This window comes from Cuculus canorus, chromosome 1, assembly GCF_017976375.1.
Source record: "Cuculus canorus isolate bCucCan1 chromosome 1, bCucCan1.pri, whole genome shotgun sequence".
Lineage (NCBI taxonomy): Eukaryota > Metazoa > Chordata > Aves > Cuculiformes > Cuculidae > Cuculus > Cuculus canorus.
In genome coordinates, this window is record NC_071401.1 from 66,524,100 (window position 1) to 66,539,446 (window position 15,347).

Consider the following 15,347-nt stretch of genomic DNA (forward strand, 5'->3'; position numbering starts at 1 on the left):
AGCATTTCATTCATTAGTGCTCCTTTTCTTTAATTTTCACATACTTATGATTTCATGGGACTTAAGCACTTTCACAGGAGTTTACTGAGGATCCTGTATGTTACAAATGGTTACAGACAAAAAAAAGGAAAACAGAAGCATTTCTTAATAGACCCTGTTTTGTCTATTTGGTCTTGTTTCCTAAGATGTTAGAGCACATTAGAAACAGTGAGAGCAGGGAAGCAGGTCTTGTACTCCTATGATCACTAATGCATCTATTTGAAATGTTTGATGTTTAGGGCCGAAGGCATTCGTACCTTCCTATCCATTAAGAACTTCAGGTTGTGCTTAAATTCAAGCACATGTGCAAGTCTCTGACTGAAAGGTTTTTCCTCTTGGCAGCCACACTGGTTGCATGAAATTACTTGATTCAAAGGCAAGTTATGAGCTTAATGAATGGTTACTAGAGCTTAAATATTTATCTGGTTGTTAGATTCCAAAAGAATACTGTTTATTTTCAGATTATATGGCTTGACGTCTGTGCATCTTATTTTAACAAAATAGAGGAATCACAAAGGTTCAAGAAAGGTTTGAACAGAAAGCAGTATCAAGAAGAGAGCACAAACAATTTGTTCAGTGGACTGCGTAGCATGTAAAATTCAGATACCATAACATGTGAAGTATTTTGGCCCCAAGGTATCAATTTGGTCTGTGTATTATGAGCTGTAATAGACATGTCAAATAATAGCACTTTATATGGTTTTTACAAAAATACAGAACAAAAGATGGCTTTATCTCCATTTTGTAGAAAGAAAAATGAGACACAAAAACAACTAACTTGATATTCAGAAGTTCTAAGTGTCCAAGCTTTGCTCTTGACTCTGAGTTTCAAAGGAGTTTTGCTCCTCAAAGCCAAGGCAGATTTGCTTAGCGCATAACACATACCATAACAGAGTTGCTAATAAATAAGTCTTCTGCCTCTTCATCCTCCTACTTTATGTGTAAATCTACAGTATTTCTGCAACATTCTGTCTTGCTTATTTATACCAGTCAGTGAAGTATCATTCAGTGGAGTGTACTTAAAAAAAGGGGAAGGCATTGAATCGAAGGCAATACAAAATCTTCCTAAGCAATCATCTATCTTGGTTTGCCCAAGCGTTTTAAGCTAGCTCCCATCACTGCAAAATCTAATTTCCTCCATTTATATGTAGGGAATATGTTGTTTTTGAAGAAAAGTCATATACTGTAAAAAGTTTTAGATTAGCCTATTTCTTTACCTCACCCCCAATCACAAGATTTGGACTCGATTCTGAAGAATGTAGTATAGTCTCTGGAATAGTAGTAACTCAGAACCATCCGCAGAGCTCATGCAAAACTGAAGAGAGGTCAGAATCAAGACTCTTTTACCACTGGAGAGTATTTTCTTAGATAAAGTTAAGCTGCCTATGGAGGACAATGGGGAGTATTCCTCTATTCATATAACTATACTACTGCTGTTCCGTTCTACTTCTGTATCCATAAGTTTGCATCACTAGCTTGTCTCTTTCCTTCAGAATATTAGTCATGGCAGTAAGAATTGTGAAAGCATCCATTACAAGTATAATAGGAATGTCTGTTCGTTATGGAGGAAAATATACTAAAATGTGTATATAATTATTCTGGGAAATCTGTTCCTGCAGTCTTGCACTGACTGTTTTGAATGCCATGATCTTTCATAGCCAAGCTCCAAGACAAAATTACTGAAGATGAAAAAAACCTTCACAATTTCATGAAGAAAATATTTTTAGGAATAATGTGTGCTGTGATGTATTTCTACATTTCCAGCATTTAGACCTTTTGCATAGTGTATGAGTGTCCATTTGCCCTTGCCTTTTAGTGAATATAAGATAAAACAGCAGTTGCATGAATCAGGAATGACTGGGAAAATTATTCCTAGAACATGAAATATGTCTGAGAGAGATTAAGACAAATAAATACTTTCCTCCTCCTCCTTCTTCTTTCTTTTTTTCCATTTTGCATTTTTTTTAAGAACACACATGTTTGATACACAGCTCTGTGCAGTGTGATAAGACATGGACTTCTCTGAGGTCACTCTTTTCTGTCTTTTGCATTTATCCTTTTGAATTTCTTTCAAACAAATACTTGCGCATATTGCAGAGGGAAAGAATACAGAACCTTTAGAAATGTCTACGAATTCAAGAAGCAGTTTGCTGGCCTTTAGTACTTATTCTTCCCACGTAGAAATGCCTTTCACTTGTCAATGGTGAATGGTTGTTTGTGTCATGAATCTTTCACTATGCAGACACAAAGACAACAGGTGCTGGAAAGAATGATGTGAGCTTTTTACTTGTGCCTAGAAGTTTAGAACTCTTTATCTCACTTGAGGAAAATATGTTATGTGTGTGCATTTTCTTTTTTCAATTGCATTTTTCTGTACTCCTTATTACAGATTCTACTACTACCTTGGCCTCTCATGCCCTTTACTTAAAAAGGTGGTTGACATTCCACTCTGAAGTTCATGCAGAGGATCCCACTTAAGAGTTATGGGAGTTGTCATATAGTTCTGAAGACACACTTTTGTCCTCATTTAGGAGCTGGAAATAACATATCAGCTCTTTTCACTCTTTTGGCAGGAAGCAGCAGTCATACATACTTGTACTTCAAATCTTGGTTCTTCACAAGGGTGTGATTCTGTAATGCTCTGTGCAGATCCTGGGGGCTTGCTTGTTTGATATCAGTACAAGAGAACAGCTTTTCCCACCACTCAGGCAGAAATAAGCCCAAGGTAATTATGGACTTTATCACTAAGTGATTATTTTATGGCAGCTTTCCTTTCTTTTCCTATGACCTTTGAAGCAACTATAAGGCTTCTTACAGTCTGCACTACTGTAGTTGCTTTTGGTCCATCACCCAATACTGTCGGCAGTGAGGTGAGGCTGCAATGACAGCACTCAAGTCACTGGCTGTGGTATCATTGAACTGATAATGCACTTCTTCCCCACAGATGTAGCATCTGTAGTTTTACCTGCAGCCCCAGGTAGTTAATGTGGTTAGATAGTGTTATAGGGGAAGCTACTAGTCAGTAAGCTGCCACCAATACTAATAATTGTGTGCACCTCTCCATTTGTGATAGTTCGGCTACACGACTCAAGAGAAATGAGCAGCCTTCCTTAAGGATCAGGAAGAAGAAAAGGAAAGTGTGTGACTCTGCCACAGATCAGACATCAGAATTGGTCTGTGGGTAGGTTTGCTGCTGTTCTGGGCCCTAGATATACAACACTGTGGAGAGGCTTCTGAGGTTCCCTTTGGCCCTTGCAGACTCAGTTCATCCACATGGGAACCAGTGATGCTGGCAGAGAGACTTTGAGTCCTTGATTGGATAATTACAAGGCTCTGAGGGTGAGAGGTAAGGGCATGGGGGCCCAGGTGATAATGGTCTCAAACCTGCTGCTCAAAGGATAAAAGCTATACAAAAGTTGGTTTAAACTTGCATCAGCTCCCAGCTTTGTTGTTAGTGTGGAGAGCAGGGCTTTGGCTTCCATGACCATGGGACCCTCTTTGAGGTAAGAGGATTTCTAGGGAGAGGCAAGGTCCATCAGATAAAATGTGGAAAGAGCAACAAGCTAAGTAACCTCATGAGAAGAGATGCAAGCATGGACCATTGGCAGATGGACATCAAAGCTTCCACATAAGCAGCAGGAAGGGAATGGATAGCATATGCATGGAACAGAGCAATGAGGAAGGCTCCTTCACTTACACTGAGAAAGCAGCACAACTGAAAGCCCATCTAAAATGCATGAATTAATTAATTCAGTGCTGGAATAACACAGGAAGAATTCAAGTTCATGCTGTCACTGGATGATGGATGATGCCACCTGTGAGACATTTTGTTTGATTGGAATGTTTTGCTGGATGGATGCAGAGTCTTTAAGAACACGTAAAAATGGGGTGACATGGCTGCAAGTCTGCACAAAGAAATTTCTTGAATGGACAGAGATCTTCTTGGTAACAGGAGCCTATGGGTTGAGATTAACAAGGCAGATGTAAAGGGTGTGATTATGTTGGGCATCTGCCACAGGCCACCCAGTCAAGAAGAGGAAGTGGATTTCTGGTTCTCACAAGCAACTCAGCCACTCAAATTATAGGGCAACATTATAGAGAGCAAGCAATCTCGGAGGTAGGTACTTGACTGCATCAAGGATAACTTTTTGAAACAGATGTGGAACGGACCAACTGATGGAAGTGTTTTGCTGGACCTGCTACTAACAAATAAAGAAAAACTGATCAGGAATATGACGGATGGTGTTAGCTGCTTATAGTCTGCAGAAGAAAACATCTTTCTAAATGGAGTGACAGAGACAATAGGGACAGACTCCTCAGAGACATGCACACTGGAAGAATAAGATTAGAATATCAATTATTGTAGATTTTTAAAACTTGACTGGATAAACCTCTGAGCTGCCTGATCTAACTTTGAAGGCAGTCCTGCTTGGAAAGCTAGGTCAGACTTGATTGCCACAAGAGATCTTTTCCAACCTAATCTTATTCTATGTCACTCAGGATCTCTATTTAGGGTCCTTCCATTGGTCCTCCAGAAGGCAAGTCTATCTGCCTTAGCACAGGTAAGGTGAATTGTCCCTCCAAGAGTGTGTTTCTTATAACTGACACTAGAAGTTTAAGTAGTTGGTTCACACAAACACTTAGTTTTTGGGTGGCTAAATGGTTGGCATGAATACTACTTCCAAGAATTTCTTCAGCTGCTCTCTAAACCCTAAGATGGCAAAGCAGACCATTCTACAAGCTGTTTTCTTTAGATGAAGTAACCAAAACTTTTATCTGCTATGTAATTTATGAGTTAAGGTTGCAAAAAGATACAGATACTTCAGTACAATAACAGATATAAAAATTGCTTCATCTAATATTTTTCTTCAAAGATATATGCAAGTAGGAAAATGACTGATCTTCCTATCTTTTTCCAAACTTCCACAAAACAACCACCTTGTCTAACTACTTTCTCAGAAGCTTACTATATCTTGCAGTATAACAGCTACTTGAACTTTGTGGTAAGACAGCATCCAGGCCCTTTCAAAACAATCTATGTAATTCCTTTTTTTAACTTCAATATGCTGGTTTCTATCTTACAAGAACTCTTAACTTCACCTGTAATCTATGTCATATAACAACTTTTAATTTTCCCATTAGGTTTGTGTTTAAACAGATGCACATCCTGGCTGCGGTAAATACGCACTGCTTCTCATTGCTCTCCCTTTTGATACCCCATTTATCTTTGGGAAGCAGTAAACTAACAGGCTTGCTAGTCCTGGAGGAGATGAATAGAGGAAGGGGTCAAGGCAGCAGGTAACACAGTAGAGCACACCACCTTGCCTTCTAGTGGTAGGCTAAAACACTCCTCTTCTGCATCAGGTTGTACCTTACCTTGCTCTACCCCTAAGTTTTCCTAGATTTAGCATATTAACTATTGTGAGGAACTTCTATTGAAAGAGAGAGAGCAATTTAATGCTATCATACCTTTGGGGCTGAGAACCACTTCTACTCTTTGTTTAACATGACAGGCTGTTGGTCAGTAACACCACAGGAAACTTGGTTATTGTCCAAGACATCCCATAGGATATAGCTTTAAATACTGACAGTGCCAGGTATTTATAAGTTCTTCCTTACGTCAGTATGGTCATCCCCACCAGCATGAATTTAATTCATAATATAATTAAAACCTCACCTTGGCTACAGGAGTACTTGTGAGAATAGCTTTGAGCAACAAACTTTTTTTGTAATGTTTTTGAAGGCAATATGAAGTGTTGGATAGGATAACGATATTTATAGTAAGTACCTTCACCAGGCAGCCCTGTCCTACTGGTGAGACTGGGAGATGATACGGAAGACCTTGGTCAGGAACCGTGTCCCCCGACTGAACCAAAATGTCTTTTAGAAGCTTAATGGCTCCAGGTTCCTATACTCTGTTACCATCACTACATTTTGGCAAATCATAGCAGAATTTTGCTAAATATCTATGCTTTTCAACACCAATAATGGTAACAGCAAAAATAACACAATTGTCCTCTGAAGCCCTGATTGAGAACAATCCTGAAGTTAAACATACTACATATATAGAGAGTAAAACATCAGGTTTTCCCTTGAAGAACATCCGCTCTATAGGGACAAAGTGTGAAAGGGGCAAAGAGAGATGCCCAAGGTTACACACTGGGATAATAAAGCACGTTTAACTTCACACACCTGAAAAAATAGTCTCTCTGGATTCTCTCAGTAAAGGAAAGAGAGGTGTAGGGTTGCTCCATAGCACATTCATCTGATCCAATTAGGCCCCTCTTTCAGGATGAAATGAATCCCCAGCTGGGGGAACTTCTTACGTACCTACTGTTTTGACTGCCGATGAACGTTATTGCCTCTTGCAGGCCTCCTAAGGAAGCCAAGGGAGACTAATGCAGACTTGGACCTCTAACTTTCTCCCACTTAAATGAAGGCAGATGAACTGACTCAGAGTGAACATACATGTCTGTTCGCACCTCTGCACAGCAGTTCGTGGTGTCTTTCAAGTGCCCTTTTCCACTCTAACAGCCGCTGCTGCTTTCTAGCGGCAGCTGAGGGGTTTTTTCTTACAGATTACAAATGCAGAAAAAGAGCACAACTTGCATGGGCTCTTACCCTGCCAATTAGTGACAAAAAGCATTGAAATATCCTAGGATTTCCATTAGACTATGAATATATTTTTATGTCTTTTAAAAGTGTGGAGGAGCAGTTCTCAAGGGATCAAATGCAAGTATGCAGGAGGGGGTTTTTTTTCAGAAAAAATATTATAAAATACTTCCCACACTTCACAGAGGGTCTTTTAAAAGGCAATGATCATCACTAGCTGCGCATGAAGAGCTGCGATGTAAAGTGGGTAGGCAAGGTCGAAAGGTCAGTATCAGAAACAGAAAGAGAGCATGGGCCTTCTGGTTCTGACACGAGAGGCTCTACCCTGTAACAAAACACCGCTTTCACAGGGCTGCCTCTCATCAGACTTTATCCAAAGAACCCTGATTGAGGACATACTATCTCTTACATCACACATGACTGTATCTTACATACCAGTGTGACGTCTTCCCAGACTCTTCAAAGTTAACAGAACAGTGTTCCAGAGAGATATCTATAACAGCTGAATCCTGGGAGAGTGCATCCTCCATAGCCACAGTACGTGTGGGTTTTGAGGATGGACGGAATTCAGTTAGTTATCTTTCATTCACAGGGGTTTAGAGCTCCCACTTACTGTGTGACAACAATTCTGTGCACTCCAATCATGTCCAAAGCATTTCCTCTACATCGGTCATGCAAATGTGCTCTGTCTTCCAATTTCTTTTGTGCCCACCATAATCATCTTTTGTGTCACTGATTTAAAAACTCGCTCCTTAGCTAAAGCCATTGAGAATCCTATATGACAGCATCCCTAAATATGCATGCTTTTTCCTGCTAAAAATGTAGACTGCAATTAAATTGTAATTCCATGATTTGTCCTGGATTGTTTTTATCTTATCCCAAAGTAGCTTATAGAATAGTTTCATGACTAAATAAGTGTGGAAAGAATTGTCTCCAAGGCAGGCACTCCACAAGCCAAAGGGTAGAAGCATATGCTGCTTCTCTCTTTTAACCATGATTAATACAATTTTTGGTCAAAGAAAATGGAAGATATATCTCATCCTTTCAATTATTTAATTGACTGAGCAAACAGTATACCCACCAGCAATGATGAGAAAGCCTCCTCCTGCTTTGTACAGAATGTGGCTCGCAAAAGGAGCTGCACAGATGATGATGAAACTAGCCATCACAACAGTAAGCACTCCCAGGAGCATAAGAACTGTCCAGAAACCTCGATAAACTAGAGAAAGGGAAGAAGGACAAAAAGAATACAACAGTTTTTAGAACTCAAACAAGTGACGTATTTGGCTGACAAAGATTTTTCTTTTCCTCTTGTCTCTTCACTTGCCTTATTAATAACTTAAAACATTCCTTCTATTGTGCATATATGTCATACATCATGTGGACCAAATTAGGTTTGAATGCCAGTCCATATCTGATAATCATGGAAAATAGGTTGTAGCTTACCATGAATTAACTCTGTCTGCTTAATATTTAGCAGTGACTTGCAAGACAGCAACTTGACCAAAATTATGCTCTTTAGAAAATGGTACATAAAACATGTAGCAATGATTCTTTAGGATAAATGATTGGACTGACAGGATACAATTGTTTTACAGAAGTTGTGTGGGAGAAGCAGAGATCTGCAACATCTTTACATTTTCAGTGCTCAGACCATATCACCAATCTGTAAGTTCTCTGCAAATTACAACTGGATAATTCTCCTTACACATAACCATATTCAAAAGATGGACATCGAAAGCAGTAGGGAGGGCAACTCAAAAAAAAGTAAACTAGGTTTCTGAAAAAGTTAAGTATTTTAAATCAACTGTTCCTGCTCTAAAGCTCTTTGTATTTTATCAAACTTAAAATGTGATGTCTCAGAAGCCTATGTTAGTGCCAAACAGTGCTGAATTAATGGATGCAGCTGGTGATAAATGAGCCGAGAGTTTTGTGACATACTCTGGCCAAAAGAGTCTTTCTAACAATTATTTTTTAGCTAGTTAATTGCACATCCATTTAACAAAGTCATCATTTTACAAATGCTACAAAAGTGACATAAATTTTCTCCCATGAATTTAAAAATTGGTACATTAACACAACCCATTAGCAAAATTATGAGTTGCAAAGATTTCCATCATCAGATCTGAAAATCTTGAAGCACTGACAATTCAGTCAGTGAAAAACATTTCCACCCAATTGAGGGAAAGCATATAAGCCAGCTGGCAAGCCAGGAAAAGTGAATCACAAAAGAAACTGCCACTTATCATTTGACAGCACCTACTTACTGTTATGGCATAACACAACTAAGCAACTATTATACTCGTTCACATCCCGAAAATTTCAAATTCATGCAGCCAGCTATTCCAGAATAATTTGGGTTTGCTCTCATCTGAAATCTGAAGGTACACTAGACATTATCAGCTTGTACTTCCCACTAATGTGTTCCAAAATCTATAGTTTTCAACTTGGCCACCTTAATCTATGTTAAAGTATACACTATCTTCCTTCTATCATTAGCTAGATTATGTATTAGCCAGATTATGTTTACCACATGACATAAACCACACTTTTTAAGCAATATCCTTTTTAATCCAGGCAAACATTCATAGACATAATTTTCCATCACATGGATCAGCAGATTTGGGCACTGGAAGGATCAATGTGTTTGAAAGTAACAGGCAGAAGGATTAATTTTTTTTTCCTTGGTATCCAATAGAAGTCTTCTTGTCACATATAAAAAAAAACCCAAACATGGAGACAGCAGGACAGAAATCAGGCTGTGGTTCAGCAAAGCAATTATGTGTGTGCTCTGCTTTAAGTACTGTACTTCTTAAGGGATTTAGGCACCTTTTTAAAGGTAAACACAGAGTTAAGCGATTCACTTAATGCAAATGGACAGTGAATGGAGACCTAGAAAGGTAAATCTCTAAGTCCTTCAGTCTTGGGTCTCTAAAGCAATTTCATGTAATTTTACTCATGGGGCTACTTTGCTAAGCTTCATCGCAGTCCCCAAGTCCATGGGACATTACTTCCTCATTTAAAACCTAATACTGCTAAATCAGTCTATAACCACCCAGCTCTTTTACATGGATGGCCCAAGGTACTTCAAAGTCATGCTACATAATAGGGCATACTGGCCAAAATGAACCTTGAAAAAGCTTTGTTCATATCATTATGGTCAGTCACCTAAGTCATGCAGCAGTGTTTCTATTTTCCGAATGGTTGAGGAAACAAGCATCTCCAGCATTACAAAATTAGTATACAGTTTCATTATCTACTTTTTATACAGGAAGATTTGAAGTCTGCTTTTAGTGAAATTTTATCAGAAAAGCTTGATTTCTTCAAATATTCCTGGAAACTGAACACAAAAGGAGTACAAATGTAAATGATGAAAAAATTTTTAAACCTCTCTGTAACTATACAAAAGAAAAGCTATTTCTCTTCTCCAACAGAATAACTATTTTATGTACTCTATGTGAAATAGTGGTTTTAGCTAGCTGTAACCTGAAATAAGATTCCATTCTATTTCTCTAGAAATAATTATTTGTTCTAGAGAGACATAGATAAATTCTGATGATCCTAATAAGTGTTTAGCCAGCTAAGTCCGTCATTAAACATCAATTTGAAAATACAGTAGAATTGACAGATAAAAAGTCTGCAATGACCCCAGATCTTCTCCTTTTCAAGTAAAAGACTATCCTCTCTAATCTGCAAGACAGGAAGTCATTAAGGTCATTTGTGGCACAGATCTGAGGAAACATCCTAAAAGCATTTAGACTTTTTCTTTAGTAAGGGAGTTAAAAAGCAGCCATTTTTCTGCAAAGAAGGCTTGACTTATTTCATATTCAGACCTTTTTTCCTCAGACCACATTTCCCATCTTCTCTGCCTTAAATGGCAAGATCAGTTCCTGCAGAGCTAATCATTCAAAATTACGATGCAGCCCTACTGTTATCATTTAGCTTTATCTGGCATCAAAAGATGAACACAAAAGAGCTGGTTGAAATTAAAATTTCCTAAGAATAAGCTCACTCTTCAAGCTGAAGACTTTGCTGCTCTGGGAACAAGGTGATCCATGACAGAAAAAAACTAACAGGAGATGCTTCTTAGAATTATGCTTCTTTATATCCCATGAAAAGGGTTCGAAGCAGTCCGATTCAAGAAATAATGGTTGAGTGTACCTATACAAAGTGCTAAGACAAGTTCGCACCATTTCAAGTCTCATTGAGGTTATTCATAAGATAGTCCATTTTCTGGTCCAGATGACAAGGAGTATCCTTGCCTCTGCACAGTACTTCACATATATGTTTCAGTCAGCTACCTCAACTATATGCATCACTCCCAGTATTCCCTACACCAGAATAAATAAAACACATGTGCTACCACAAAGTCTGAGGTAAACCTCTCAGTAGCATTAGATATTGTTGCTCCCTGTTGCAAGATTGCTAAACAGAAGGTTCTGTAACTTCTCTTGGTAAGCTGTCCCTTCATGGGGACATTTGCCTTGGCAGTGAGAGTCAAGTTTAAAAATAAAATAGTACATAGACGAAAACAGAAGTACACATGGTATGCTTGTCTTGGAGCTCTGCACTGTTCAGCCTGTACATTGTGAGAATATTATAGCGGCAGTGTATTTCTCCAAAATTGAATGACCTGTAAATTTGTCTTGCTTCTTGTTTTCCTCCCTGAAGATTCTAATTTAGATTAATCTGGAGACTTCTCCATCATCTGCAAACTAGAAGTGTCTGAGTTTGAGTAAGGGATCACATTTTGGGGAAATGGATGAAAATTATCAAAAGCTCCTTTTTCTAGTATAATAGATCCCAGAATTTATTATAAACTGAAGCCACAGCTTCATATTTTAAGATATTACTGATGCGTGATATTTGCCAAAGTCACACAGCTGTGTCATCTGCAATGTATGCTTGCTGTGTTGCACACCTCAGAAGCTCCATAATAGGTTATTGAGGAAGAGGTTAGCTAATGACACAATACAACAACCATCTACAACTGCAGATGCTGGAACCAAACCACATATTTCATTGTCCTTGCCGACTTCAAGTGTTTTAAAATCTCAGCCCATACATTTTCTACGGCCTATCAAAAACACCCCCTAGCTACTCAATATTGAATTCAATATCAATACTAATTATTAAGTGCTACAAAGCTGAAAAACTTTTTGAAGCATATGTGAATACAATGCTGCATAAACATGACTAAGGATAGGCAAAATGACTTGGAATAGTTGCCTTGAATTTTCACCCACAAGGTCACACCTTTTAGTGAACACTTCCTGTGATTTGATTGTGGATTGTCTCTTGAACATGTCGGTTTTTACCTCTTTATTTAATGTAAGAGATATAAGAATGGGTTTGACAAGAGGTATCAAAATGCCAGACACAATATAAACCACAATGAAAGGTGAAGTGCCTGAACTCCTCTAAATCTACTCTGAAGATAAATAACTGTAAATGAGATCACAGAATTTCAGCAGCAGTGCAGAAGGTACACCTGGCAACACAGCAAGCCTTACAAAACTTCTCTCCATTTCACTCAGCATCCTTTACTACTCCTTAGTAGTAATAATTTATTTTTTTTTAATAACCTTAACAGTAAAACAAATACAATATTCACAGCATGAATACATAGCTTTTTAAATACTACTTCCTTTGTGATTGCTTGGTGTCTGGTGAGTTCTCCCTTAGTAAACATACTGTTTTACAATCTCTCATGGACAATTATGTGACTGTACTACATAAAAGCATTTGTTTTACCCTAGAAATAGTCTACTGATAACATTTCATTGTACAATATATTTTTTTAATTTTTTTTTCAGATTTCATTGCTGATATTTTCTAGATTACTTTAGGTTAATTTCAACCTAGTAACAAACTTGCCAATAAATCTGATCACACCATTAAAGATGCAATAGTTGCTGAACCAGAATGTTGCTCCAATCCCATAAACATTCTGTACTCTTTATTATACTAGGAGCTACTTCAAATGCTGGCAATGTGCCCAGTACTGGACAAAATAAGATACTAATGGTCAGGGGGAAAAAAAAGTACTAGCAACTACAAATCAGAGTATTAAACTAATGTGTCAGTGCAGTCCCATTAAATGGCTTCAATTTAGCTTCAGAAGGTGCTGGGGCAATTTACAGCAGTTACAGAACTACTGCTTACTTCCAAATCAAGTTGATAAAAAAGAAACTCAAAAATAAAATTAATGACTTCAGCAAGTGGTAGATCTTGCACTTCTTTTCCTTAGGAATAATCTCACTATAGCCAAGGGGACTAGTTATACGAGTAAGGACTTCGTATATTTTTCAAAAACAAACGTAGTATTGTCCTGTAGTAAAACAGAGTTTTATAAATATGTGATAGTCCTTGAATGTCAGTGTAAAGGATCTAATGACATGATAATATACATTAATCTAGCTAGCAATGAATTTTTATTTAAGTACTATACTACTATGTTTTCAAAATAGCCTGATGGAATAACCAATCTGATTATAATTATACAAATATATGTTTATTTTAGAATGTAGAGGGCACTATACTGGCACTTCTATTGTATTGGCTAATTTCATTTTTTTTATTCCTAGCTTGCAGTTTGTTGCACATATGTTTGTGAATCATCGTATAAATGAATATGCTGGCAACACAATGAGGTGCTGTTGAAGTCTACTTAATAGCTGTCACCATAACTACTGTATCATCACAAAGGGATGTTACTAGGGACAGGCTTTCCCTGAGTTCCTTCAGATACCTGCTTCAGGTTAAGATAAATAATGTGGCCAGCAAATTTCTTTAAGTGCATGAACCATAAATGATGGTCAGCCAAGCTGTGGACCATACCTTATGCTGCAGGGAGGGAGGTGAAGTCCACCCCACACTGCCTAGATATTTAAAAAAACTGGTGAACGAACAAAACCAATATAACTGTGATTAAAACGTACAGAAAGTTGTAATCTCAAAGCATTGCTATCTGTCCTTTCGAAGCTGTTCATGCATTTGACAGTAATGATGAAAAGAAACCCGAGACATTAAAACATGCATTCAGATCCCAAAGATAAGCATCACTGCAGGCTTTTCCGTCTTTACATTTCTATCTAAGGCTATAATTCTTGACATCAAGAGCTCATAGTCTAGGTTTGCGCAGCAGGATGAATGAAACCTTTGATCTAAAGCTTTGTAAAGTGCACTAAACCACTAAATTTGAAGGTCAGTGTTTGAGTCTTTTGTGAATTATCACATAAACACCATAAAACTCACAAAAAGATATAAATAAGGTAAGAGGGGATGAATTGAACCTCTCTTGAGTTCTCCCTCGGAAAAGCTCTGAACCAAACTCCTAATGATATCTGAAGGAGTAATGTTACCATATAACTTAGTGCCTAGTCACTGCACTCAAAAATCATCAGAAATTTTATGTTCTTGAGGAAACTTATCTTTATCTGAGCCCTTCTAATTGGATGGTAACATGGCAGTCCATCAAGAAACCACACTTGTGTTTCCACTAGGGGCTGCAGTTAAATCCTAATTCCACTGATAATTTCACAAGGTCTCTTAAATCGGTCTGTAAAAGAAACCCTGTGCCTTTGCTTTTTCAGAAACTAACTGTTTTGTTAACAGAATGTTAGAGATTTTTAGAAAAAAATGTGTTGCACAGACGTTTTATTTTTCTAATGAAGTTCAAAGCTTTTTATTCAGCTGTTTATTTTTCTATGAAAGAGCAAACTAACTATTTTTCACATGGCAGAATATTTCTTCTTATCCACTCCTAATTCAAATAGGACCTGAGAGACTTGCTAAAAGCACAGTCATACACCTGTGTGGAAGATTTCTTTTTTTAATCCTCAAAAGTGAAGATTTTGAAATGAGCCACGAAAATGGTAAAAGGGCATCCAGAAACAGTAGCAGAACCAAAAAAAGGGACAATAATTTCAATCTTTTGGTAACGCCCATTTGTTCTACTTTTAGTTGGTGTAAGGTATTAGATGTAGCCAACTTGATGTTCAAATAGTTGATGGAATCTTGTTCTTCATAAAACCAGACCTTGGGCTATTGCCACTGTTTTTCACATAGAAGTACTTCCTCCACTGCAAATCAAGAAAAGGAGGATAACCTTCTAGTATTTCTAAATTTAGCAACTGCAGTTGCAGCAAGACTTTGAAAACTTGTTTGCCAAATATCATGGGCAGGACTGTCAAACTAGACTGAAGGAGAAATAAGTTTTCAGCTAACAGAAGAGATCATGACATAATCTCTTTCATAAAAAGTTTTGAAAAAGGCTTGAACAAGCAAGCACCTGCTCTAGTAAATAACTCAGCTTGGATGCTGAAAATGAACTGGAGACATTTAAAAACACCCTCTTCAGTTTTAATGAGCTCAAAAGCAATCCAACTGTTTCTATTTATATAGCAAGAATGGCTCTGAATATACTATACCTGGCCCAGCATCTATAACACAGTTCTGTCTATTTTTAATCTCCTAATATGAAATATAGACAAGAAAATTATATTTGAGTAGTGGTTCTTTCAGCAAACATTAACTAAAATTAATTAAACTTTTGATGATATTCCTTCTCCTTTCTTTATTCTTTGTTTGTCCACCTCTGTGTAATCATGCAATACAATTCAAAGATCCTTTGTGAATGTATGAGTGAACAGTGGAATATAAACTCTGTCTGGATTATTAAGAGCTGGTGACTC

General features: G+C 37.6%; 1 protein-coding gene across 2 annotated transcripts in view; it reads right to left on the reverse strand.

Annotated features, from left to right (window-relative positions):
- The window catches only part of TMEM182 (transmembrane protein 182), a 38,871-nt gene that overhangs the window by 10,518 nt on the left and 13,006 nt on the right, over positions 1 to 15,347 (reverse strand). For both annotated transcript variants that reach the window (XM_054056294.1, XM_054056289.1), the window contains one exon: positions 7,733 to 7,870. In XM_054056294.1, coding sequence (XP_053912269.1) covers positions 7,733 to 7,870 — 138 coding nt within the window. The remainder of the gene's footprint in view (positions 1 to 7,732; positions 7,871 to 15,347) is intronic.